A 27,910-nucleotide genomic window follows, 5' to 3' on the forward strand; every position below is an offset into this window, starting at 1 on the left:
GATCCGACTTCAATGATATTCAATGGAGTGAAGTAGGATCAAAGTCGGACCAAAGTAGTACAGGGAGCATTTGCAAAGTCGCTCCGACATGTATTGGGCCAGTTAAGACAGCTCCCATATGGAAACATTGATTTTCACACGTCATGCGACATGAGCTCCCAATGTCGGAGCGTTTGTCGGACTAGTGTGAACCCGGCCTGAGACGTTTCTACAACTTGATTGGAGTCCACCTGTGGTAAATTCAGTGGATTGGACATGATTTGGAAAAGGCACACACCTGTCTATTTAAGGTCCCACAGTTAACAATGCATGTCAGAGCACAAAGCCATGAAGTCCAAGCAATTGTCTGTAGACCTCCGAGACAGGATTGTATTGAGGCACAGATCTGGGTAAGGGTACAGAAAATGGAAGAAGTTTGGAACCACCAAGACTCTTCTTAGGGTGGGCCTCCTGACCAAACTGAGCGATTAGGGGAAAAGGCCCTTAGTTGGGGAGGTGACCAAGAACCTGATGGTCACTCTGACAGAGCTCCAGCGTTTCTTTGTGGAGAGAGGTGAACCTTCCTGATGAACAACCATCTCTGCAGCACTCCACCAATCAGGCCTATATGGTAGAGTGGCCAGATGGAAGCCACTACTCAGTAAAAAGCACAAGACAGTCTGTCTAAAGATTGCCAAAAGGCACCTGAAGGACTCTCGGACCATGAGAAACAAAATCCTCTGGTCTGATGAAAAAAAAATTGAACTCTTTGGCCTGAATGGCAAACATCATGTCTGGAGGAAACCAGGCACCGCTCATGACCTGGCTATTACCATCCCTACAGTGACAGCATCATGCTGTGGGGATATTTTTCAGTGGCAGGAACTGGGAGACTAGTCAGGATCGAGGGAAAGAGGAATGCTGCAATGTACAGAGATATCCTTGAAGGAAACCTGCTCCAGAGCGCTCTGGACCTCACACTTGGGCAAAGGTTCATCTTCCAACAGGACAACGACCCTAAGCACACAGCCAAGATAACAGAGGAGTGGCTATTTGACTACTCTATGAATGTGCTTGAGTGGCCCAGCCAGAGCCCACACTTGAACCCGATTGAACATCTCTAATGAGATCTAAAAATGGCTGTGCACCAACGCTCCCCATCCAACCTGATGGAGCTTGTGAGGTCCTACAAAGAAGAATGGGAGAAACGGCTTTTAAATAGGTGTGCCAAGCTTGTGGTATCATATTTAAAAAGACTTGAGGCTGTAATTGGTGCCAAAGATGCTTCAACAAAGTATTGAGCAAAGGATGTGAATACTTAGGTACATGGGATTTTTTTTTTTTTTTTTTTTTTTAATACATTTGCAAAGAATAAGCTTTCCAATAGTATTTATAAAATGGTTGAAGGTCTTATATAGAAATCCCACAGCTGCAGTAAAAATGGAGAGTGCGTCATCTCCTTTTCCATTATTTAGGGGAACTCGACAGGGCTGCCCTCTCTCTTCAACCCTTGTTGCTATTACTATGGAGTCAGTGGTGGAGGGTTTGCGCACCTCCCCTAATATTAGGGGATAGCAGATTGGTTGGTTGGTTGGTTGGAGGAGAGGGTATGCAGATGGCCTTTTATTATTTTTGAATGATGCTGGAGCCTCGCTCCAAGGGGCCAAAGAGATACTGGATTATTTTTCAACGATTACAGGGTTGAAGGTAAATTGGACTAAGTCCTCGCTGTTCCCAATTGATATGGAGGCCCGTAGTATGGCTTAGAATGATATTCCATTGCAGTGGGTAGAGAATTTCTAGTATTTAGGAGTTTTAATTTCCCGCCAGGCTTCTGAATTTATTTCCCTGAATTTGACTCAGATTCTAGGAGACATTGGATTCAGAGACAAGTCTCATCATACATTCGTAATTTCCCCTCCTTGTCGGATATTTTATCTGAACCATCAGGATTCGAAGATATGCTCCTGCAAGCTGATCCCCCAACCCTTGTAATCTCCCAACTTTACGCTCTACTACTCAACACTTTCTCCTGACCTTCCCACTGATACGCAAACTTGGGAATCATCACTGCGACATTCTATATCACACATAGACTGGCTTCATTTTGACACGCAAGCTATCTTTAGCAACAAAGACTCAAGAATGTGAGATTAAAAAACAAATACAAAAAAGTATATCTAGAGAGGGTAAACACCTACAGGCAGAGAACCTCACCAGAAAAGCAGCTGCCACTGCAAAGTAAAAACATACAGTGGAAAGCTCAACCCAACTTATCAGTATTAACATTAAATCGAACAAGAAACCTATTTGACGGCAATGGGCATGTGACAGGTTCTCTTTAAGGAGACATCAGGGGTTTATTAGAGCCCACATGCCTCCCCCTGCCCTCCAGTTCAACGAATCAAGTACATACATGAGTGAGTTTGGGGTGGAGGAACTGGACTGACCTGCACCTCAACCCAATAGAACAACTTTGGGATGAATTAGAGCAGAGACTGTGAGGCAGGCATTCTAACCCAACATCAGTACCTGACCTCACAAATGCCCTTCTAATAGAATAGTTAAAAAATTCCCATAGACACACTACTAAACCTTGTGGACAGCCTTCCCAGAAGATTTGAAACAGTTATAGCTGCAAAGGGTGGGCCAACTCAATATTGAACCCTACAGACTAGGGGAGATGCCATTAAAAATCATGTGCGTGTAAAGGCAGGCGTGCCAAAACTTTTGACAATATAGTGTAGCTTGCTTAATTAGCTGCATCCTCAGCTACAGTAGCCAAGGTATGACGGCTCTGAAACTGGAAGGGATTAAATCATCATCGCTTGCAGGCTTATTGGTCAGAGAGGAGATCAGGTACTGAATGTTCCTCGATCTCCTCTGTATCAAACTATTCCAGCCATTTACCATGGTCCCGGGCTCCCTGGAGTAACTGGAGAGTCATGAAACCAAAGTGGGCAGCAGAGAGGGTGGATCTTCTCACTACTGTAAAAGTGATGAGGCGACTGTAGAGCAGCCTGGATCACTTGTACGGAACATTTGATCAGCCGCTGAAGCCAAGAGCTTGTTTGAACCACTCCGAGTCCAGGACGTTAATAAAAAGCCCTAAGAATGTGAAAAGTAAAAGTATACAGTACAGACCAAAAGTTTGGACACACCTCATTCAAAGAGTTTTCTTTATTTTCATGACTATGAAAATTGTAGATTCACACTGAAGGCATCAAAACTATGAATTAACACATGTGGAATTATACATAACAAAAAAGTGTGAAACAACTGAAAATATATTTCATATTCTAGGTTCTTCAGAGTAGCCACCTTTTGCTTTGAATACTGCTTGGCACACTCTTGGCATTCTCTTGATGAGCTTCAAGAGGTAGTCACCTGGCGCAGCACCCCATCACTCTCCTTCTTGGTCAAATAGCCCTTACACAGCCTGGAGGTGTGTTTGGGGTCATTGTCCTGTTGAAAAATAAATGATGGTCCAACTAAACGCGAACCGGATGGAATAGCATGCCGCTGCAAGATGCTGTGGTAGCCATGCTGGTTCAGTATGCCTTCAGTTTTGAATAAATCCCCAACAGTGTCACCAGCAAAGCACCCCCACACCATCACACCTTCTCCTCCATGCTTCACGGTGGGAACCAGGCATGTAGAGTCCATCCATTCACCTTTTCTGCGTCGCACAAAGACACAGGGGTTGGAACCAAAGATCTCAAGTTTGGACTCATCAGACCAAAGCACAGATTTCCACTGGTCTAATGTCCATTCCTTGTGTTCTTTAGCCCAAACAAGTCTCTTCTGCTTGTTGCCTTTCTTTAGCAGTGGTTTCCTAGCAGACATTCTACCATGAAGGCATGATTCACACAGTCTCCTCTTAACAGTTCTAGAGATGTGTCTGCTGCAAAAGGTGGCTACTTTGAAGAACCTAGAATATGAAATATATTTTCAGTTGTTTCACACTTTTTTGTTATGTAGAATTCCACATGTGTTAATTCATAGCTTTGATACCTTCAGTGTGAATCTACAATTTTCATAGTCATGAAAATAAAGAAAACTCTTTGAATGAGAAGGTGTGTCCAAACTTTTGGTCTGTACTGTATGTCAAGGCAAACTAAATAGAAATATATTTTATTTATGTTTATAGAGATATATATCTCTATATGCTTCTAGATTGTAAGATCTATCTATCTATCTATATGTATCTATCTATTATTATTATACAGGATTTATATAGCGCCAACAGTTTGCACAGCGATTTACAACATCGGGGAAGACAGTACAATTACAATACAATACAGGAGGAATCAGAGGGCCCTGCTCGTTAGAGCTTACAATCTAGAAGCATATAGATTTTTATATATATATATATATATATATATATATATATATATATATATATATATATATATATATAAGAGATAGAGATAGATATATATATATATAGAGATATATATGCATTTCAGGATCGTTTACGACTTTAAAGAACATGTAAATACAGTCTGGCTACAGGTTCACTTTAAGCTATAACCTGGCCAGTAAAACTACACACATAACCATAACATTTTATTTTTTTAAAACATAAAACTATTAAATCTTGTAAAAGCTATTTGTGATGCTGGGGGTGATTTCATAGCCTAGGAAGAAATGGACTGGATTATTCACCAAAACACCTCAAGAACAAAGGCGTCCCTTAATAGAGTATAATATATTCTGCTCAGACATATCAAAACATATTCATCTTAAAAAATGTGTTTATCAAAATAAAATGACTGTCTGCTGCACATGTAAATTGCAGTCTGAGCCGGCCATGGAAACATTTGGAATAAAATTCAGTGAATTACAGCTGGGTTTTCATCAACAAAAAGACTATTGCAGTACAGGAGCGATGTGCTATTTTGCCTCCTATCAATGCTGTCATAAATGCCAATTTTTATCTATCACATAAGGGTGGAAAAGTTGATTAAAATCTGTTACCAGGTTTTATTTTCCCTCTGCATCTGTGAAAAATACTGAAGTAGAACACTGAGCAAATATAATAAATGTCCCATCAGTATAGTCATGTATGCCACATAAATTGTATTTTATGCATACGTTTTAAGAACTGCTAGTATAATACATTTCCGTAATAATTTCCTGCATACCAAGAATCATGCAGAGCGTGACAGTACCAATACAGAGAGACGGAGCTGTGGAAGCGAGGAGTATGGGAGAACCAGGCCAGTGGGGTGAAACTCATTCAGAGCCCAATGAGCGGGCTGGAGGAAAGCAGGTAATAGGAAAAGTCTGAGGCTCTGAAGAACGTTGTTACCCTAAAGCCTCGTACACACGCGATCAGATTTCAATTGGACAAATCCGTGGAATTTTGGGCAAAGGGCGTTGGCCGTGAACTTGGTATGCATACAGACGGCAGAACTTTTTCAGCCAACATACACAATACAACGTGGTTTTTAAGCTCTTTAGCGCCACCCTTTGGGCAACTTCTGCTAATGTTGTGCTATGGTTAGCATTGGTTCAGAGAATACGTGTTTGTACTTTAGATTTTTTTCCTTGTGCCCACACGATCGGATAATCTGACAAGACACATTTGTTGTCAGAAAATTTGAAAGCATGCTATAAAACCTTCGTTGTTGGAAATTCCGACAACAATTGTCTGATGGAGCATACAAACGGTCGGATTATCCGACAAAACACTGTCATCACAAATTTGTTGTTGGAAAATCCAATCGTGTGTACGAGGCTTTAACTGGTTAAGGATCGGCTCCTGTACATTTACGTTGGCAGAATGGCACCGAGAGACAAATCGACATATATTTAGATCAGTTTGAATTTGCCGCCGTGCGCGCTTGCTGCAAGCTCCATGGCCATACCCGCAGACTTAATGTCCGTCAGTGTCCCGCGATCGGGTCACAGAGCTGAAGAATGGGGAGATGCCAGTGTAAACACAGAATCTCCCCGTTCTGCCTAGTGACATGTCACTGATGTCTGCTCCCTCTCATCAGGAGAAGTGACATGTCACTCGTAGCTATGCCCCTAACAGTTAGAATTACTCCCTAGGACACATTTAACCCTTCCTAGCCCCTAGTGGTTAACCCCTTTTACTGCCAGTCACATTTATACAGTAACCAGTGCATTTTTATAGCACTGATTGCTGTATAAATGTGAATGGTCCCAAAAAAGCGCCAAAAGTGTCCGATGTGTCAACCATAATGTCGCAGTCGCAATACAAATCGCTGATCGCTGCCATTACTAGTAAAAAAATAAATATTAATAAAAATGCCATAAAACTATCTCCTATTTTTGTAGAGGCTACAACGCAACGTTTGCGCAAACCAATCAATAAACGCTTATTGCGTTTTTTTGGTTTTTTTTAACCAAGAATATGTAGAAGAATACGTATAGGCCTAAACTGAGGAAAACCTTAGTTAGACTTACCGGTAACGGTATTTCTATGAGTCTTTCAGGACAGCACCTGGAGAGAGCGCAGCTCCACCCACTTCCCAGGAAACACTGCAGTCAATGCTATAAATTCCGCCCCCTTCCACCATGGCCTCAGTTGTTCACGAGTACCTCCGGCCACGCTGAAATTAGATAAGCAGAACATAGAAACTACACACATTAGCATATATATATATTATCTTTAATAATAAAAGGGCGGGTTATCGGTGCTGTCCTGAAAGACTCATAGAAATACCGTTACCGGTAAGTCTAACTAAGGTTTTCTCACCTCGTCTTTCAGGACAGCACCTGGAGATGATAACCGAGTACTTACTCTAGGGTGGGACCACCGCTTGCAGGACCTTCCTGCCAAAAGACTGCTCTGACACAGAGAGCAAATCCATCCTATAATGACAAGCGAAGGTGGAAAAGCTTGTCCACGTTGCCGCTTTACAGATGTGTTCTGGTGAAGCTCCAGCCCGTTCTGCCCAGGAAGTTGCCACCGCCCTAGTAGAATGGGCCATTACTCCCGGAGGGGGATCCAAACCTTTAGCTTTGTATGCCTCATGGATAGCCATGCGTAACCATCTAGCCAGAGTACTTTTGGAAGCCCCATGCCCCTTGCGGGATCCTGAAAACAGAATGAAAAGCGAATTCGCCTTTCTGTACTCGCTAGAGACCTCTAGATAGTGTCTAATGCATCTCCTGACATCCAAGGAATGGAATTCTCTCTCCTTCGGACAAGAAGGAGTTGGACAAAAGGTAGGTAACACTATTTCCTGCGTCCTATGAAATACTGACACTACCTTCGGAAGAAAACTCGGATCAGTTCTTAATACTACCCTATCAGGGAAGATTGACAAAAAAGGCTCCAAAACGGAAAGCGCCTGAAGCTCGCTAATCCTCCTTGCTGAGGTGACCCCCACCAAAAGCACCAACTTTAAAGTTAGAAACTTTACAGAGGCGTCTACCAGTGGTTCGAAGGGTTTTTGAGTCAAACCCCCCAGGACCACTGATAAATCCCACTTGGGGAAAAATTTAAATGGGGAAGGCCTAGCCCTGGCTAAGGCCTTAAAAAATCTGATGACATAGGGCTCTAGAGATAAACGTCTCTCTAGAAACACTGACAAAGCCGCCACCTGCGCCTTCAAGGTGCTGGCTGCCAGACCCTTATCCATACCGTCTTGTAAAAACTCCAAGACGGAACAAGTATTCAAAGGAGAATAATTTTTAACTTCACACCAAGAATTGAAAACCTTCCAAGTCTTGAAATAGATGGCCCTCGTGACCTCTTTCCTACTACTAAGTAGCGTATCTACCAAACGTTTGGATAGACCCTTCCTGCTAAGAATTAACTCTTCAGTAACCAGGCCGTGAGCCTTAACCGACTCACGTCTGGATGCAGTAGAGGGCCCTGAAAAAGTAGATCTCTTCTGACTGGTAGAACCCAGGGGTCATCTACCGCCAGTTCCAACAGACTCGAAAACCAAGGCCTCTTGGGCCAGTACGGGGCTATCAGGATCAGAGTAGTCTTCTCCTCCTGAAGCTTCCGTAACACTAAGGGAATGATCTGAACCGGGGGGAAGGCATAGCACAGGCGGAAGGGCCAGCGTTGAGCTAACGCATCTAGACCCTCTGCCTGGTCCATTCTGTTCAGAGAGAAATAAGCCGGAACTTTGGCATTGGACTGGGCCGCGAACAGGTCTATCTGAGGAGTTCCCCACTTGTTTACTTGCTCTTGGAAGACCTCCGGGCATAAACACCACTCCGATTCCAGAACCCTCGTCCGACTTAAAAAGTCTGCCAGCATGTTTAGGCTGCCTTTTAGGTGTACTGCCGATAGGGAAGCCAAGTTCACCTCTGCCCAGGACAGAGTCTGTAGGGCCAGACTGAGGAGTACTCTGCTTTTCGTGCCCCCCTGTCTGGAAACATACGCCACTGCTGTGGCGTTGTCTGACAGAATCTGGACATGCTGGTCCAGAATCAGCTCCTGGAAGGCCCTTAGCCCTAACCAAATGGCCCTGAGTTCCCTCCAATTGGAGGACCTTCTGGACTCTTCCCTCGTCCAGGATCCCTGTGCCATCTGCCCGTTCAGGTGCGCACCCCATCCCCACGAACTCGCGTCCGTAGTTAGGACCTTTGTAGGGAGGAAGGACCAAGACAGACCTAGGCGCAGATTTGCCTGGTTTCTCCACCACCAAAGTTTCCTCTTCACTGAAGACGGAACTCTGAATCTCTTCTCTAGGGATTCCCCATGGGTCCAATTCTGAAGGATCACCTGCTGTAGGCCCCTTGAGTGGAGACGAGCCCACTGTACCGCCGGAATGGCGGCCGTGAGTAAGCCCATTGTGGACATGGCTGAGCGCACAGAAATCGGCACATTCGTCTGAATTGTCTTCACCGCAGCCTGAACTTTCTCTATCTTTTCTTCTGGTAGAAAGATTTTCCCCTGAACAGAGTCTATAACGTATCCTAGAAAGACTATCCTCTGGGAGGGCACTAGACTTGACTTTTCTTTGTTCAGGATCCAACCGAGCCCTTCCAAATGAGCCTGGGTCCTCCTCAGGTCCAGGAGAAGCTGCTCCTCCGACTTGGCGAACAGCAGGAGGTCGTCCAAGTATGGAATTATAGAAATCCCCCTGAGCCTTAGGGGTGCCAAGGCCTCTGCCACCACCTTTGAAAAGACTCTGGGAGAGGAGGAAAGGCCGAATGGGAGGGCTCTGAATTGAAAATGTCTCACTCCGCTCTCTGTTCTGATGGCTAGACGCAGATAGCGCTGGGAGGAAGTCCTGATCGGGACGTGCAAATAAAGCATCCCTTAAATCTATTGAAGCTAGAAAGCACCCCAGGGGAAGAAGCTTTCTCACCGAGTATATAGAGTCCATGCGGAATCTCTTGTACCGGATAGCTAGATTCAGGACCTTCAGGTTTAAAATTAACCTGAATTTGCCCGACGGCTTCTTTACAAGGAATATATGGGAATAACAGCCCTCCCCCTGTTCTCTCTGGGGAACTGGCATAATCACCCTCTGTTGGAGGAAATCCTCCACTAATGTCAGCATAGCCTGAGACTTCTCTTGCTCCCTGGGCAATTGGGTCACATAAAACCGCGACGGTGGTTTTCCCGAAAACTCCAGTGCGTATCCCTCTGCAATCAGTTTGAGGACATACGGACTGGACGTCGCCTCTGCCCACTGTGGAAGGAAGGCTTGGAGCCGACCACCCACAGCTGGGAGACCGTCACTGGGGCTTAGCAGGTTGGCTGGGGGAGCGAAACAACACCCCAGGCTTCCCGCGGCCCCTCTGGGACCGCCAGGGTCTACCACCCTGACCTCTTTGTGCCTCCTTAGGACCCTTGGCTTGGAAAAAAGGACGAAAATTTTTCTTGGGCCCCGAATCTACCTTTTTTAAAGGAAGAGCCTTCTTTCTATCTGCCGTCCTATCTAGGACGGTGTCTAGTCCTGTGCCAAAAACCAAGTCTCCTTCAAAAGGTAACCCACACAGTTTCAGCTTAGAGGCTGTGTCCCCCTGCCAGGTCTTAACCCATAAGGCCCTTCTGGTTGAATTTATCAACGCCGAGGATCTGGCGGAGAGCTTCACGGATTCAGCCGAAGCATCCGCTATATAGCCTACCGCTTTCATAAGGACTGGAAAGGACTCCAAAAGCTCTCTACGAGAGGTACCGGCCTCGATGTGACCTTTGAGCTGATCCAGCCAATGCTCAAGGTTTCTGGCCACCACAGTGGATGCCATAGCTGGTTTAAGATTAATCAAGGAGGTATCCCAGGCTTTTTTGAGCAGGCTATCTGCTCTTTTATCCAGGGGATCCTTAAGGGCACCTGTATCCTCAAAAGCTAGGTCCGTATTGCGGGAAACTTTTGAGAATGCTGCATCCAGTTTAGGCCTTTTATTCCAGGCCTGCGTTGGATCCTCATTGAAAGGAAATCTCCTTTTCAGAGATTTAGAAAAGAAGGGTGCCTTCTCTGGGTCCTTCCATTCTCTTTTAATTGTCTCAGACAATACTTTATGTACCGGGAAGGTACGATGTTTTACCTCATCCAAACCCTGGTACATCCTGTCATGCAATGACAGCTGAGTCGCATCTTCTTTAATGTTTAGGGTAGAATGAATTGTCCTTAATAGGTCATCAACCTCCTCTAAGGACAGTTTATAGCGTGAGGAAGAAGTATCCCTTTCGTCTTCATCCTCCGCCTCTGATCCTGAAATAGCATTTTCAGGTTCCTCCTCCTCGGACTCACTGTCTAACCTTCTGGATGTGGAGGGGGTACTGGCCCTGGCCTTAGATCCTTTAGTCGGACCCTTGTCCAGGAAGGAGCGAAAAGACTGGAAAGTCTGGTGCAACTCCTCCCTAAATGAAGAGAGCAACTCTCCCGTTCCCTTGACGGTGGTCTGCTCAGAGGCCGAACTAGTAGAGGCTTCCCCCCTGACAATCTCCGCAATACAAGTTTTGCATAAAGGTTTGGTCCAGTTCCCTTTAAGGGAAGCTTTACAAGTAGCACACCGCTTCTTGGAAGGAGGAGGTTCTACCACTTTAAGTTTTTCTTTAACTTTCTGAAACGACACAAAGGACAACAACGCTATGTTTAACCTTTGTACGCCAGCCACAAAACACCCAAGTGCACACAGCTAGTGAACAAATAAAGACCAGCACCCATCACCGCTGTACCAGAAAACTACACGCACCCACAGAAGTGACTAGGGTGAGTGAGGCAGGCTCCCCTCCCCCGAAGGGGCAGAAAAGAGGGACATAACAACACCCTGGTACATTGACCCTCGCTGGGTCTCCTACCTGGGCCGGGCTGGTGCTTGTGGCTCCTGCTCCCGCCACCTCCGCTGCGTCTTCTGGCTCCATGGTCCCAGAACGCTGCGGGCGTGCGACAGCTCTTTTAAATCTCCCGGGTTCCTCTCGCCGCTGCGAGACCCGGAAATAGCACCGCCGAGGCTCACTCCCCCTCTTGCGTTCCAGGCGGCCGGAACCGGAAGCCGCCACGCGCCGCCGGAAGTCCCGCCTCCACCCGGAAAGGACGTCACTACGCCCTCCGCTCCGGAGCCTCGTATGCCGGAAGGACGGCACCTGACCGCCCCCCCGCAAGCTACGATGCCCGGACTAAGGGAGCGGGACCTCCAGCAGCCTCTGTCCTCGCCGGACCGAAGAGGAGAAGCACCCGACCTTCACCCGCGCGTCAGGGGAGAAGTCGGGTCCGCCTCTGGAGGATCACCTCCTAACCTAAAACACCGGTATGCTCAACACAATCCACCTTCCCCGCCTGGGGAGAGAACAGCACACCCCTGGTTCCCTGCAGCGCTTCCACCATGGCCGGAGGAAACACTACAACTGAGGCCATGGTGGAAGGGGGCGGAATTTATAGCATTGACTGCAGTGTTTCCTGGGAAGTGGGTGGAGCTGCGCTCTCTCCAGGTGCTGTCCTGAAAGACGAGGTGAGAAAATTTTGTTTTTTTATAGATATTTTGGGGATATTTATTATATGTGTGTGTTTCAATCGAGATGTCAAATGCCTGTTGCCACAACTGATCACATGTGCACTAACACAGCAACTGCAAAACAAACCATGGCTAAGATGGCAGCTTCCTTGGCTGTAAAGAATAAGAGGGTTTAGTTCCGCTTTCATTTTTAAGAGTTTGTGTAGACGGACTTCAGATTTAGAAACAAGTCAAATGCAGTGCTGCTTTTGTGCCGTTTCAGAGATGTTTAAAGGTACATCGATTTGTTTTTCAGTTGCTCAGCAAGTTATTTCCGAGTTGAATCATGCGGCTTTGAATTTCTTTTGTATTTGCATTGACTTTTATAAGCACGAAAAGCAGTTCAGATGCATACAAAAAAAGTTTGCCAACGTGAACTATTGGACAAATATTTTACTGAACTTCAACCTTTTTTACTTTCACAACATTTTTATTGATCCAAAGAACACTGCACCACAGGTTCTCTTTACAATCTATGATAAACCACCCCTGTAGCGCTTCCCACCATATTGTGCAGAGCGCACAGCAATAATAAATCAAATAAACCAAAATGAATGAGCGCTAGGTGTCAGTACTTAACCATATGCATCACACAAAAATCAAAATGAGTGAAATCAATATATTGGCATTTTCACTAAGTAAATATTAATAAATCAGTGATATAAAGGTGATCTGTAGTCGATAGAGGATTAGGCAACCAACAAGGCACTAGCCAGGATATGCCGCTAAATCCAGGTGGATAATGGGGTCCGTTTCAAGAAAGAAAAGAGGTAAAAAGACCTGCATAGCAGGACACTTCAAGCACATCAGCCTATGATCACAAAAACAACTAAATACCCATGTCACAGTAGCCCACCATTAAAAACAGATGGTTCTAGGTCATCTTGTGTAAATGTTAACTGTATGTTAGGCAAAAAGAAATGAGAACCCGACAAACATAATCTGCATTGGAAATATTAAAATATCCACAAACCCCTGCTTTTCATTGGTACACAGGGCAATGATAACAGCTTAAAAATTTGGTGCAGCTCTGCATAGAAACCAATCAGCTTCTAGGTTTTATTGTCAAAGCTTAATTGAACAAGCTGAACTTAGAAGCCGATTGGCTACCATGCACACTGAACCAGATTTTTTAATCTCCAGTTTTAGTAAATCAATCCCAGCGTGTCCATGGGCTAAGAAGTAGTCGGTCTCAGGTTGAATGATAAAGAATGTGTGCTTCTCTTCAGTCTGAGAAGAAACCTCACCTCCTAATCTTCAGTTTGCAGGCACAATAATTTAAGTATCAGCAGGCTATGAACACTGCACAGTGCACACAAGTCAGACATTAGGTGAGCCAGTAGGCACTAAGGTAATGTTTGCAATGCAGATGACAGATTCCTAATTTTGCATTTGCCCCACATATCCTTAAAGTGATAGTAAACTTCCATCAATTGTTTGAACCTATAGGTAACCCATACTGTAATTCTCTCCTAAACGTGCGCGGTTTAGGAGATATTTACTGTATATGAGGCTGATGACGTCATTGGTGCATGTGCTCTGAAGGAACAGCCACCTGTTCAGAGGCCTGTGACGTCACACGGCTCCTTGCCAGTCACACAGCAAGAGTCTGTGGACCCAGAAAGGAAGGCGGGTGACGATGGATGCGGCCTCCAGTGGTGACATTGAGGGCTTTAACAGGAAAGTTTCACATAATGTGCCAGTATGCAATGCATACTAGCACATTATGCCTTTAAAAAAGGGAGAGGGATTTCCCCCTGAGCAAGAAGGGGGACAGGATGATGCAGATGTCACCTCGCTCACGTTGTTTCCAGCAAAAATTTGTAAGCCGGTGAGTACACAATATCATTTCAATACAACTATTTCTGGAGGAACTCCTCCCTGGTAACTTCTCTGTTTCCAAAAGATAGGAATACAACTTTTTGCTGCACTCATCAATTACAATATAATGCCTATATCGGGCTTACTGGAAATCGTGTAACAGAAAAAAGGCCAGATATCAAGGTATCTCATAGTCCATAAAGTCTTGGGTAATTTGATGTACCTTCGACTAGATTCGACTACCTTCGACTATGTTTGGAGCTTACTACAGGACCCAAAAATATGCAGCATGTATCCCACTTCTTCTCTGCACCTCCAACACGTCACCACGCACTGTGGGGACATTTTGTGGATCCTGTGGGGTATATAGTACCATCTGGTCAGGATTTTAAATCCCGATTTTTGGTATCTAGAGAAAAGTAAAGTTTTGTACGTAAAAAGGAAGATCAGATCTAGGTGTTTATCAGAAAAGGATATGCAAAGGTCCCTTTCCCATTTGGCGGCTTAAAAACTGCCTTGGGGAGGTTAAGTAAGCAGTAAGTCTGAGACATTGTATGATACAAAGGCGTATGGCTGACACATAGCCTGTTGAAAATGTGTATGTTTACATGTGAAAAATTAAGCTGTGGGAAGGGAAGACAAAGTGAGAGAGTTGTATTTTCTTCCAAAATAAGAAAGCTGGATTTGCGGCTATTTATGCCCTACAAAGCCATAGGCCCAGGAATGGGAACAGTCTTCTGAATAACTTCCGTTGCTGTAATATCTTAAAACTCTGATTTGACAGTCCCGGGCTAAATGATGGGTTCCACATGATGGTTCTGGAGAAATCGGTTTCTTCTGGGACACTTGCGTGTATATACTCCAGGTCTCATCTGCAGTGGGGTGCAGTCTGAAGAATCCTTGTCAAACACCACGAGAGGCTCGACAGTGGAATTTCAGAAAGCGCTCGTCTTGCATCTACCCACTTCTTAAAAGAAACATGGCGGCACCAGTCTCAAATCCTGCAGGTGGCCTGGTAGGATGCTATATCCACAAGCACCATGCTCCCTGTAGTTTGGGAAGATGTAGACTTGACTGGGACAAATGTGGAGGTTTGGGGTCCAAAAGAGCGGTGAAAATGTGTGGTTGACTGCCCTCAGATATGAGCTTACAATATGAACTGGCAAAGCCTGCAGTATGTACAATAAACAAGGCAGAATGTTCATTTTAATAATATATGAAAAGCTTACGAAACGCATGCTAGAACATTGACCCTACCCATTAGAACAGCTAGGGGCTTTAATCTTCCCGGGGGGGGGGGGGGGCAGGGTTGAGCTTTCCCTTGCTTGTGTTTTAAAGACAACAGCAAAAGAACCAAAGTCTGTTGCATGTCAAAGTAAAAATCCCCTCTAAAATAATTTTCAGAGAAACAGGTGTCCCTATGGAACAATTTTACCTTCACCACCGTTCTGGTCATTTTTTTTTCTTAACGACTATGGTCAATACCACACATAGGCTTAATTTCATTATTTCCTACTCTAACTAAAACAAAAATACATTTTATGGCTCTACCTAAAATATGTGGAACTCAAGGCAACATTCTGTATCATTATGCTGGAAAAGGAAAAAAACACACAAAAACTGAATTTAGAGGGATGATGGATTCTTTGAAATTGAACTGGTCATAAGCACACCAATTTACCATTAATATAGTATTATTATATGTCCCAAAGAAAACCAATGAAAAATAAAAAATTGTAATTGAAATCTTCTTTAAGCATACATTATAAAGGTTATGAGCTCAGCATTTCTGTTTTGGAATGTGATCTCTATAAATCTCTACACTGCCAGCTCGAGGTGAAAACCCTCTGATCAGAGAACAGAACAAAGAATTTACTTACGCCTTGAAAGAGCTTCTTATCTGCTGCAAGTCTTTTGGAAGACAAAGTCTTGGTCACATGATAAAAAGTAAGCAATGCTCTGTGCTGACGAAGATCATCTTGAACTTTTAGGGATTCAACGAGAGTTGGGATAAGTTCAGGCCACTGCTTGGGACAATCAAGCCTTGCCACTTTAGCTATTAAAACCGCAATCTGAGTAGCAATCTGCAAGAAAAAAAACAGTGCAATCATGTAAAGAAAAGACAGCTAATAACATTAAACAGAAATTGAATCAGGAAAGATCTGACTTCCCTCGAGAATCTAAAAAGACCAGAACTTTTCTAAAGACAAACTGTTGGGTGACTATCCATTTTTAAGGCTAGAAGGAAGTGTGCTACAGACACTAAAGCTGGCCCTACGCAGATGAATCTGGGCTGGTCCAGAGGGAACCACCTAAAATTTGAACCAGGTATGGGCAGGCCGAATGTACTCATGTTGAGTGATGAATCAACTTAGGTTCAACCAGCCTGTCGGATTTTACATACGATTATTGCACGTGGTGTGAAGTCACTCATTTGTTATCATTCACCGTTGGATTGTGTGTGGACAGCATTGATTCACAGAAGATATCACTGGATTAATTGACTTTGCTTGAGAGATATAGATTATATATATATAGATATAGATATAGATATAGATATAGATATAGATATCTATAGATATATATAGTGTGATATACCTTATGTAACCACTAGAGGTCATTGGTTGTACATATTAATTTTATTGTGAAATATGTGTTATAATTTTTGTACCTACTAGAGGTCACTGGTTGCACATACCACTTTCATTGTGATATATATTTTTGCTGTCATATGCAATACTCCCACTAGGGGTCACTATTTTATTTTATTTATTTTGAATTTACACCACATAGTATTCTTTTGGAAAAGAGAGCGATTCGCATATTTTCTTAAAAACAGGAAATATACACGTCATAGTAACAACAGCATGCATAAATAATGGCTGCCCACCAAAGAGCAGATTTGACCCCGATGATGAAAACAGTTGATTTTGTCTGTGCTTTGTACATCAGCATGGCCATTTGTACTCTCCATTGGGAGCACAAATTAGAGACATTGTTGTCACAGAAAGTACCTGAATAAGGACTTTCATTGCAAAATCTCCAAATATTATAAAATATTTAAAATAACATTTTAAATTTTCTTTTACATGTTATAGCTCATATAATCGATTTTTGTGATTGGGTTTACATATACTTTAAGCCAGAGTTTGACAAATTTGCTTGGAATCTAGGAGCCAGCTAAAAAAGTTAGGAGCCAGAAAACGCACCCCGTCCTGTCAAGCTCGCACGCAGAAGCGAACGCATACGTGAGTAGCGCCCGCATATGTAAACGGTATTCAAACCACACATGTGAGGTATCGCCGCGATTGGTAGAGTGAGAGCAATAATTCTAGCCCTAGACCTCCTCTGTAACTCAAAACATGCAACCTGTAGAATTTTTTAAACGTCGCCTATAGAGATTATAAAGGGTAAAAAAGTTTGTCGCCATTCCACGAGCGGACACAATTTTGAAGCGTGACATGTTGGGTATCAATTTAGTCTGCGTAACATTATCTTTCACAACGGCCACCATAAGATGGCGCCAGATCACAGAAGGAAGCTTAGTCCTGCAGAAGGCCGCAAAGCCACGGCCTCAATTACCAGCGGGCGCAGCAGGGGAGGTGGGGGGCGCACAGGGACACAGGATTACCGGCCGGTAATTGAGGCTGCGGCTTTGCGGCCTTCTGCAAGCCTAAGATTCCCCGTGCGCCAGGTCGCAATTGCAACCGGGCGCCCGGATATTGTTGAGCCCTGCTTTAAGAGTGCTTTCACACTGAAAGCGTCCAGGCGTCATCATTGGTATTTTTAGCGGTGCTTTACCGTAGTTTTTGCAGTGCTTTTAAACCCCCGCTAGCGGACAAAAAAGGGTTAAAAGCGCCCGCAACGCTTTAAAAGCGATTTGCCAGCACTGCCCATTGATTTCAATGGGCAGGGGCGCTTTAGGAGTGGTGTATTCACCGCTCCTAAAGCGCTGCAAAGAAGCTGCTGGCAGGACTTTTTTTGACGCCCTGCCAGCACTCAGGCGTTTACACTGGGATTGCAGTTGAGGCATTTTTCAGGCACTTTAAATGCACTGTTTTTAGCGCTAAAGCACCTGAAAAATGCCTCCAGTGTGAAAGAACAAATCACATTTTGTATGCCACCCGCTAGTCAGGAACTTACTGAAAAGAATATAAAATAATTAAACTATTGTTTTGTTAAAGAATAAATAGAAGCTGACACCACTTTACCAATCATATGAAAAGAGAGGACTCCCGACCTGCACTGTTTATCTACTGCATTTCATTTTCAAAGTGTTTATTTCGATGGAAAATAGCACAATTCCATTCCCATAGGAACAGCAATAGAAGATGTAAGCGACTCATCAGTATTCAATTCTGCACTAACCTGATTTACTGGCTCATTGAAGTTGGTGATGAGTCCCGCTCGCAGGGCCGATTTCTCCACCTCTGACAGAGCACTGTAGAATCGGGGGAAGAAAGAAAGGCAACACTCAAAATCAAATAAAGTTTTAAAATTTAATAACTCAATAATAAAACAGGGTATTTAAAAAAATGAAATAAAATGTTGCATTTACTAAGTATACATAGAACGGCTGAATATGACCGGCAACCCTACAATACAATTCCAGCATCTGATCAACCACACTTACAAATGTGCTACAGAAAATACAATTGACACTTCTAGGTACAGGGGGGGAAAAAAAAACACACATACTGAATAGTATACTGTATCTCTGGCTATTATTTTTTTATTTTTTGGGGTTTTGGATATAGTGCTGAAGGCTTACAGGACACATCTGGGAAATATGAAAAAGAGGAGGAAGTGGGAACGTAGTAGGACTTTATATGAAACGTATGTGAATACATCTCAATCCCTAATTCAGTAGAAAGAAAAAGGAAATAAATGTGACTTTATGAGGTATGTATGGACCTATAGTATCTGTGAAAGTAGAGTTATTGTACCCAAGGTTACTTTTAAAGCTGAAAAAATAAAAATAATTCTGACCTTGTTGCAATACCCATCCCCTCTCTAGCGCTGTTCTTAAAGTCTCACCTGACATCAGGAAAGCTCTCTGCATCATTTAAAATCACCCAGCACCAGAGAAGCCTTTGGGCATGCTGCTAGTGCTTAAAGTAGAACTGCAGAAAGACCTTGGATATTCAAATATTTTTAACAAGCAGTAAAAAGAAGCAGTGAAGCCACTGAATTTGGGTCCAGGCAGTCTGTAATTAACCATTTAACCACTTCCATACAGGGCATTTTCACCCCCTTCCTGCCCAGACCAATTTTTAGTTTTCAGCGCTGTCGCACTTTGAATGACAATTGCGCGGTCGTGCGACGTGGCTCCCAAACAAAATTTACGCTCTTTTTTTCCCCACAAATAGAGCTTTCTTTTGGTGGTATTTGATCACCTCTGCGGTTTTTAAGAGCGACAATTTTGAAAAAAAAAATAATATCTTACTTTTTGATTTAACCACTGCACGCCGTAAAATAACGGGTGCAGGGTGGTTCCTTAACCCCGGGTGGACGTTATACAACGTTCTCCCAGAATCGCGCTCCCGTTCTCCCCTGGGGCGCGCCCACGGAAATGTCCGTGACTGGCGGGTCCAGAGGACCCGGCGCATCACGGTTCGCGGTAAATTGCCGCTGATAGCGGCCGTTTACCACGTGATCGCTCCGTCCAATGACGGAGCGATCACATGTAAACAAACCGGCGTCATTTGATGACGCCGGTTCCTCCCTCCTCTCTCTGTACCGATGGGTACACTGTGAGAGGGGGAGAGCGGGTGTCAGCAGCGCTGTGGCTGGATCTGTGACTATTGCAGTCACAGATCCAGCCATCCCTGCTCAGCCATCAATGCAACCCCCGCCCCAATACTCTGCAATACCCCCAGCAATACTCTTCCTTCCCTGCCAGTACTCTGCAATACCCACTGCGCCAATACTCTGCAATACCCCACGCACCAATACTCTGCAATACCCCACGCACCAATACTCTGCAATACCCCACGCACCAATACTCTGCAATACCCCACGCACCAATACTCTGCAATACCCCACGCACCAATACTCTGCAATACCCCACGCACCAATACTCTGCAATAGCCCGAAAATACTCTGGGAAAAAAATGCTTTTTAACCACTTCCCGCCCGCCGGCATATAACGTCCTTGACTTTGTGCAGGGATATCTGAATGATGCCTGCAGCTACAGGAACATTTGCATTCATCAGTCAGGAAGCTGCGCATGGGACGTACTTGGACATTCCAATATGACAATAAACCAAAACACAAGGCAAAGTTGACTTGTCATTGGCTACAGCAGAATAAAGTGAAGGTTCTGGAGTGGCCATCTCAGTCTCCTGACCTCAATATCATTGAACCACTCTGGGGAGATCTCAAAAACGTGCAGTTCATGCAAGACAGCGCAAGAATTTACAAGAACTGTAGGCTTTTTTCCCAAGAGGAATGGGCAGCTTTACCATCTGAGAAGATAAAGAGCCTCATCCACAAAAGACATCAAGCTGGCATTAATGTTAAAGGGGGCATACACGGTATTAAGAACTGGGGTATGTAAACTTTTGATCAGGGTCATTTGGTTAGAGTCTGTTGTCATTATGATTTAAAAAGAGTAAACCTAGTTGATTGATAATACAGTTGCAAGAAAAAGTATGTGAATCCTTTTGGAATGATATGGATTTCTGCACAAATTGGTGATAAAATGTGATCTGATCTTCATCTAAGTCACAACAATAGACAATCACAGTCTGCTTAAACTAATAGCACACAAAGAAATTAATGTTACAATGTTTTTATTGAACACACCATGTAAACATTCACAGTGCACGTGGAAAAAGTATGTGAACCCTTGGATTTAATAACTGGTTGAACCTCCTTTGGCAGCAATAACTTCAACCAAATGTTTCCTGTAGTTGCAGATCAGACGTGCACAACGTTCAGGAGTAATTCTTGACCATTCCTCTTTACAGAACTGTTTCAGTTCAGAAATATTCGTGGGATGTCTGGTGTGAATCGCTTTCTTGAGGTCATGCCACATCATCTCGATTGAGTTGAGGTCGAGACTCTCACTGGGCCACTCCAGAAGGCGTATTTTCTTTTATGCTTTGGGTCGTTGTCCTGTTGCAATACCCATCTTCTGTTGAGCTTCAGCTGGTGGACAGATGGCCTTAAGTTCTCCGGCAAAATGTTTTGATAAACTTGGGAATTAATTTTTCCTTCGATGATAGCAATCCATCCAGGCCCTGACGCAGCAAAGCAGCCCCAAACCATGATGGGATGAGGTTTTGATGTTGGTGTGCTGTGCCTCTTGCTCTCCACACAATTCAACTTTGGTTTCAGCTGTCCACAGAGTATTTTGCCAGTACTGTTGTGGAACATCCAGGTGCTCTTGTGCAAACTGTAAACGTGTAGCAATGTTTTTTGGACAGCAGTGGCTTCCTCTGTGGTATCCTCCCATGAAATCCATTCTTGTTTAGTGTTTTACGCATAGATTCGTAGACGTAGATTCGCAAACAGGGATGTTAGCTAAATACTTACAAAAGTCTATGGCATATGCTGACACTCTAGGATTCTTCTTCACCTCATTGAGCAGTCTGCGCTGTGCTCTTGCAGTCATCTTTACAGGACGGCCACTCCTAGGGGGAGTAGCAGCAGTGCCCAACTTTCTCCATTCATAGACAATTTGTCTTACCGTGGACTGATGAACAGCAAGGCTTTTGGAGATACTTTTATAACCCTTTCCATCTTTATGCAAGTCAACAAATCGTAGGTCTTCCGAGAGCTCTTTTGTGCAAGGCATCATTCACATCAGGCAATACTTCTTGTGAAAAGCAAACCCAGAACTGGTGTGTTTTTTTATAGGGCAGCTGTAACCTAAACCTCCAATCTCATCTCATTGATTGGACTCCAGTTGGCTGACACCTAACTCCAATTAGCTCTTGGAGATGTCATTAGTCTAGGGGTTCACATACTTTTTCCACCTGCACTGTGGATGTTTACATGGTGTGTTCAATAAAAACATGGTAACACTTAATTCATTGTGTGTTATTAGTTTAAGCAGACTGTGATTGTCTATTGTTGTGACTTAGATGAAGATCAGATCACATTTTATGAACAATTTGTGCAGAAATCCATATCATTCCAAAGGGGTTCACAAACTTTTTCTTGCAACTGTAAATGGCTTCAGCTAAACACTAACCATGAGTGAAAGAAAAAAAATTGTGTTATTCATACTTTCTGGAAAATGGCCAAAAAAAAAAACATACATTCTGCCAGGCAACCTTTTTCCACTTAGGGGCCAGATTTAATGTATGTGAATGCATGGAGGGCCGCATTCACCTGCTAATCAATAAAGATAATAATCCGGACCCTTTCAAATTACACAGCCCCCCTGCATATTACACAGCCACCCTACACATACCCACTGCATATTGCACAGCCCCTCCCTCCCCTCGCAGCTCTGCCCTGTCCTACCTTGACCCATGCAGAGAGGGAGACAGAGCAGAGCAGGGAGCTGAATGAGAACATGGGAGAGACACACAGCAGCACTGATTAGACAGCGGGGGCTTCCTGAGTTTATTTTTAAAGGGGTGTTCCAGCCTTTTTTTAAGTTTATTAAAAGTCAGCAGCTACAAAAAGTGTAGCTGCTGGCTTTTAATAAACAGACACTTACCTGCTCCACGGTTCCAGCAACGCGCCGGCCGGGGCTCCGCTCCTCGCCCCCCCTCGCCAGCCGGCGTATTCATTCCTAGTGTGGGCACCCGGCAGTGACAGCTTTCGGCTTCACGGCCGGGCACCCACTGCGCGAGCGGCACCTCCGATTGGACAGGCGCTCGCCTAAGGGGAGGGGCTGCAATAAGGCGATTAAGCTATTCGCCTTACCAGCCCCTCGGCGGAAGGAGGAAGTGGGACAGGAAGTCCCACTCCTCCTGACCCCTCCACTCCCGCCCCAAAAAAATTACATGCCAAATGTGGCATGTAAGGGGGGAAGGAGTGGATTAAGCGGAAGTTCGATTTTTAGGTGGAACTCCGCTTTAATATTAACAAGCTGGTGATTGGTTGCTAGGACCACCTAGCAACTAATCACCTGGAAAGTTAATTCAGGAATAAATATATCTATAAAAAACACAGGTCAACTGTGGAAAACAACTGAAATAATGTTCCTACTAAATAAAATATTTTAGCATGAAAAATTAGGAACGATTTGTCGTTAACAAAATATATGGATATTACGCACAAGTCCAATTTAGCACTAACAGTAACAGGCCAAATTTATGATTGTAATTACAAAGTTGGCCTGCAAATGAATTCCAGTGTTAAAGGTGTTAAGTGAGGAAATGAATATATTTCATGGTTCTGGGCTATTTGCACTTAGAACTTCTGTGTTCCTGGCTAATGTGTCTAAACAGCTTTATAGACAGCAGCAGCATAACTCATTGCAAACACGCCCTTCCTATGAAAATGTATCAATATCTCCAGGCTGAGACAGTACACAATTGTAATATTTTATTTTAAAGTTTGGCAACATACAAAGTTATTTAGTTAACATAGGAACTATCTTTCAGAATGCCCTGGAGCCCTTGAACCATATTGCATCCATAATACCAGGGTTGCTTCCAACTAAACTATAAAGCTTTGCCACACTATTCCTCAATCACCCCTTAATGCACTGTGGGGGGGAAAGGGTGAATCACTTACCCTGCATCTTTGTGCCTCTCATATGCGCTACGCCGACGTAACTCTGAGAGGCAAGAGCAGTATTCACAAAGCACTCGCTCCTAAACTTGCGCCAGCGTAACGTAAATTGGCCGGCGTAAGCCCGCCTAATTTAAAGGAGGGCGTGATACATGTTCACCATGTGATACATGTTCACCACAATTACACTTTTCTTCAACAAAAAGTTGAAACTCAGGTATTGATTTTATTTTTTAGTTACATTGGTTTAGCTTGGTCCAATGTACTGCAAGTATGCACAAGCCATACCCATGGGACTGTGAAAGATACTACAGTCCAGGTCCTGAACTTCCAGGTCCTGTACTTTTTCCCTCCATAAATGCAACATTTTCTCTGATAGGACGAGGTGAAGATCATGCCATCCCCACCTCATCCAATCATGAAATGCCTTCACAATGCACTAACCGAAAATGAAAGGTGTTATGTAAATGGGGCCAGTGCCAAGCATTTCCCTGTGTTTACTATGCAGCTGGGCAGCCAATTGGTACAGGACCCTGAAGACAAAGGTGATCACTGTAGTAGCAGAAACTACTACAGTGATTCTACACTTCTTCAGCAGTCCTACAGGTATGAAATAAGTATACAGACATTGGTCCAAGCTTGATCAATGTAACAATGCAATAAAATCCACGCCTGGAGTTCAGCTCTAAAGGGGCCCCATCATAAAAAAAATACCTAGCAAAACTCCAGTAAAAAAAAAAAAAACGGTAAATACTGTCTGTGGCACTGACCACTGCTCCATTGAGTTCTCGTTCCCCAAAGTCCATTGGGAAACTGACAAATAAAGACATGTTGATCTTCTGCATCACCTACTTCATTGCACTTTGCAGATCACAGAAAGGTATATCATGAATTAGCAGGACAGAGACATACTGCAATAATTATACTGTTTTTTTCCTGTCTTGTGTACCATGTTCCTGGTGAATACCATCTCACACTGCTAATAAAACAGCGGGGTGTGGTGGCGCTTACTAATTAATTAAATAACAAAAATATAATTAAGATGAAATAATGATCCTGAATAATAATAATGAAATATTGACTAATTCCTGAGTAGAGAAACAATGATAATCACACTCCTTCTGTGCAAATACAACAATAAATAAAGTAAAAAATATATAAAATAACTATGCAAATAACCAAATAATGTGCAAAATAAGCAAATACTTGTGCAAAATTGCAAAACAGATATACTGTTGTGCAAAAAGTGTAAAAAAGACAAAATAATTCCAAAGTCTCAAGTCCCAAAACAGGTATTTAGGAAATAGTGAACCAAATTTTTTTTTAGCAGAAATAGTGTTCTCTGTGCAACAACATGCACTTCCATGCAGGAATTTCCTCGGTGCAATCACAGATCTCAGTGCTATGCAAATATTCAGAAATAAAATTCACACACAAAGTGCAGGATAAACAAAACAGATCCACAAGAATCCCTATGTGTGCAAGTGCTTTTTCCAGTGTGGGTGCCCTTGTTTCCCCCAACCTCTCACCTTGGCTGGCTTAAAATAAAGTAGACAAAACAAGTAGACACTTCCCTGGAGTATTCACTCTCATTAATACAAAAGGGAAGAGGAAGGCTCCATAGTGTAGGAAATTCTATAAATTTTATTCCATAAGGTGCATCAATACACTTACATTTAGACCAGGCATGTCCAAAGTCCGGCCCGCGGCATATATATATATATATATATATATATATATATATATATATATATATATATACATATATATATATACATACACACACACACATTATATATATATATATATATATATATATATATATATATATATATATATATATATATATATATATATATATATATATATATATATATATATATATATATACACACACACACACACACACACACACACACACACATTTTTTATTTGTTTTGGTCCCCAGGGCCACAAAAGAGACATACTGTATTTACCGGCGCTGCCTCAGAGGGGACCAGGAGGGGACGAGAGCCATCATATTACACACAGGAGAATTTTCCGTTTACTCTGCGGCGTCTGTATTAAAGAGGCCCCCGTGTAAACAGGAGATTCTCCTGTATGTAATCTGGCACTCGTCCCGCCCCTCTCCCTGCTCCCTCTGAGGCTGCAGATGAGCATCGATCAGGCTGCGTTTTGTGGCAATGGAGAGGCTGCGTTTGTGGCAATGGAGAGGCTGCACTGGTGGGCATTGGAGAGGCTGCACTGGTGGGCATTGGAGAGGCTGCACTGGTGGGCAATGACACTTATTTGCTTCACAGTTCTTTTATTTAAAATGTACGTTTTTTTCCTGAAACTTCCCTCTTAAAGTGAAGGTGCATGTTATACGCCGATAAATACGGTATATCCAAATAACAAACCCAAGCTCATCTCTTTACCACACACAGCTACAAAGGCAAGATAATTCTTGTTGGGCAGTGTATTAGTGTTTGGACGAACACACTTAGACCGAATTTTAATGGTTCAAAGAATGTCAGGCAAAATGGTCGGCCCTCACGCACTTTCACTTCATGAAATCTGGCCCTCTCTGAAAAAAGTTTGGACACCCCTGATTTAGACAATCAAAACCTCAGCATGTAAACAATAACACCTCTGCCACGACCGGAAATTATGTCACGAGTCGTGGTGACATCACTTCCAGTCGCGGCCGAGGGCGGAAGTGTTATTGTTTACATGCTGATGTTTTGATCGTCTAAATGTAAGTGTATTGATGCACCTTATGGAATAGAATTTTTATAATTTACTACACTATGGAGCCTTCCTCTTTTGTATTAATGAGAGTGAATACTCCGGGGAAGTGTCTACTTGTTTAAATGAGCTGGGAATCGCTGCCATCAGGAACCGCTCAGCCACTGTGAATTAAAGAGGCTTTATTTTAAGCCAGCCAAGGTGCACTGGAAAAAGCACTTGCACACATGGGGATTCTTGTGGATTTGTTTTGTTTATCCTGCACTTGGTGTGTGAATTTTATTTCTGAATATTTGCATAGCACTGAGATCTGTGATTGCACCGAGGAAATTCCTTCATGGAAGTGCATGTTGTTGCACAGAGAACACTATTTCTGATAAAAAAAAAAAAACAGTTTTGGGACTTATTTGTCTGTTTTACACTTTTTGCACAACAGTTTATTCGTTTTGCACTTATTTTGGATGTTTGCAATTTTGCACAAGTATTTATTTGCACAATTTAGCACGATTGCTTATTTTGCACATTTGGTTATTTACACAGTTATTTTATATATTTTTCACTTAATTTATTGTTGTATTTGCACAGAAGTGCGATTATCGTTGTTTCTCTACTTAGGAATTAGTCAATATTTCATGGAAATTATTTGTACTCAGGATCATTATTTAATCTTAATTATATTATTGTTATTTAATTAATTAGTAAGCGCCACCACACCCCGCTGTTTTAATGATTTATTTTAGTGTGTGAACACTTTGCCTTGTTGTGGCAGCTGCTTTTTGCTAAAGTTAGGATTAGTTTCTTTACCCTGATTGGTTTGCGCATTAGTAACCCCTTATTTAACCACTTAAGGACCGCCTAACGCCGATATACGTCAGCAGAATGGCACGGCTGGGCACAAGCACGTACCTGTACGTCCTCTTTAAGTGCCCAGCCGTGGGTCGGAAGCTCCATGACCATGGCCGCGGGGACCCGATAGCCGTCGTAGTCCCGCGACCGGTCACAGGAGCTGAAGAACTGGCAGAGGTGTGTGTAAACACACCTTCCCTGTTCTTCACAGTGGCACTGTCATTGATCGTCTGTTCCCTGATATAGGGAAAGGCGATCAATGACGTCACATGTCCAGCCCCGCCCCCCCTACAGTTAGAAACACATATGAGGTCGCACTTAAGCGCCCCCTAGTGGTTAACTCCCAAACTGCAATTGTCATTTCCACAGTAAACAATGCATTTTTATAGCACTTTTTGCTGTGAAAATGACAATGGTCCCAAAAATGTGTCAAAATTGTCCAAAGTGTCCGCCATAATGTCGCAGTCACGAAAAAAAATTGTTGATCGCCGCCATTAGTAGTAAAAAAAAAAATATTAATAAAAATGCAATAAAACTATCCATTTTGTAAACACTCTAAATTTTGCGCAAACCAATCGATAAGCGCTTATTGCGATTTCTTTTACCAAAAATATGTAGAAGAATACATATCGGCCTAAACTAAGGAAAAAAAACGTTTTTTTATATATTTTTGGGGGATATTTATTATAGCAAAAAGTTAAAAATATTGCATTTTTTTTCAAAATTGTTGCTCTATTTTTGTTTATAGCGCATAAAATAAAAACCGCAGGAGGTGATCAAATACCACCAAAATAAAGCTTTATTTGTGGGAAAAAGGACGGCAATTTTGTTTGGGAGCCACGTCGCACGACCGCGCAATTGTCATTTAAAGCGACGCCGTGCCGAATCGCAAAAAGG

The 27,910-nt window shown here is 43.2% G+C and overlaps 1 protein-coding gene across 2 annotated transcripts in view; it reads right to left on the reverse strand.

Moving 5' to 3' along the window:
- The window catches only part of IPO11 (importin 11), a 652,108-nt gene that overhangs the window by 581,164 nt on the left and 43,034 nt on the right, over positions 1 to 27,910 (reverse strand). For both annotated transcript variants that reach the window (XM_040340423.1, XM_040340415.1), the window contains 2 exons: positions 18,112 to 18,184; positions 15,624 to 15,827 (listed from right to left, as the gene is read on the reverse strand). In XM_040340423.1, the coding sequence (XP_040196357.1) occupies positions 15,624 to 15,827; positions 18,112 to 18,184 (277 nt within the window). The remainder of the gene's footprint in view (positions 1 to 15,623; positions 15,828 to 18,111; positions 18,185 to 27,910) is intronic.

The sequence above is a fragment of the Rana temporaria genome, chromosome 1, assembly GCF_905171775.1.
Source record: "Rana temporaria chromosome 1, aRanTem1.1, whole genome shotgun sequence".
Classification (NCBI taxonomy): Eukaryota; Metazoa; Chordata; class Amphibia; order Anura; family Ranidae; genus Rana; species Rana temporaria.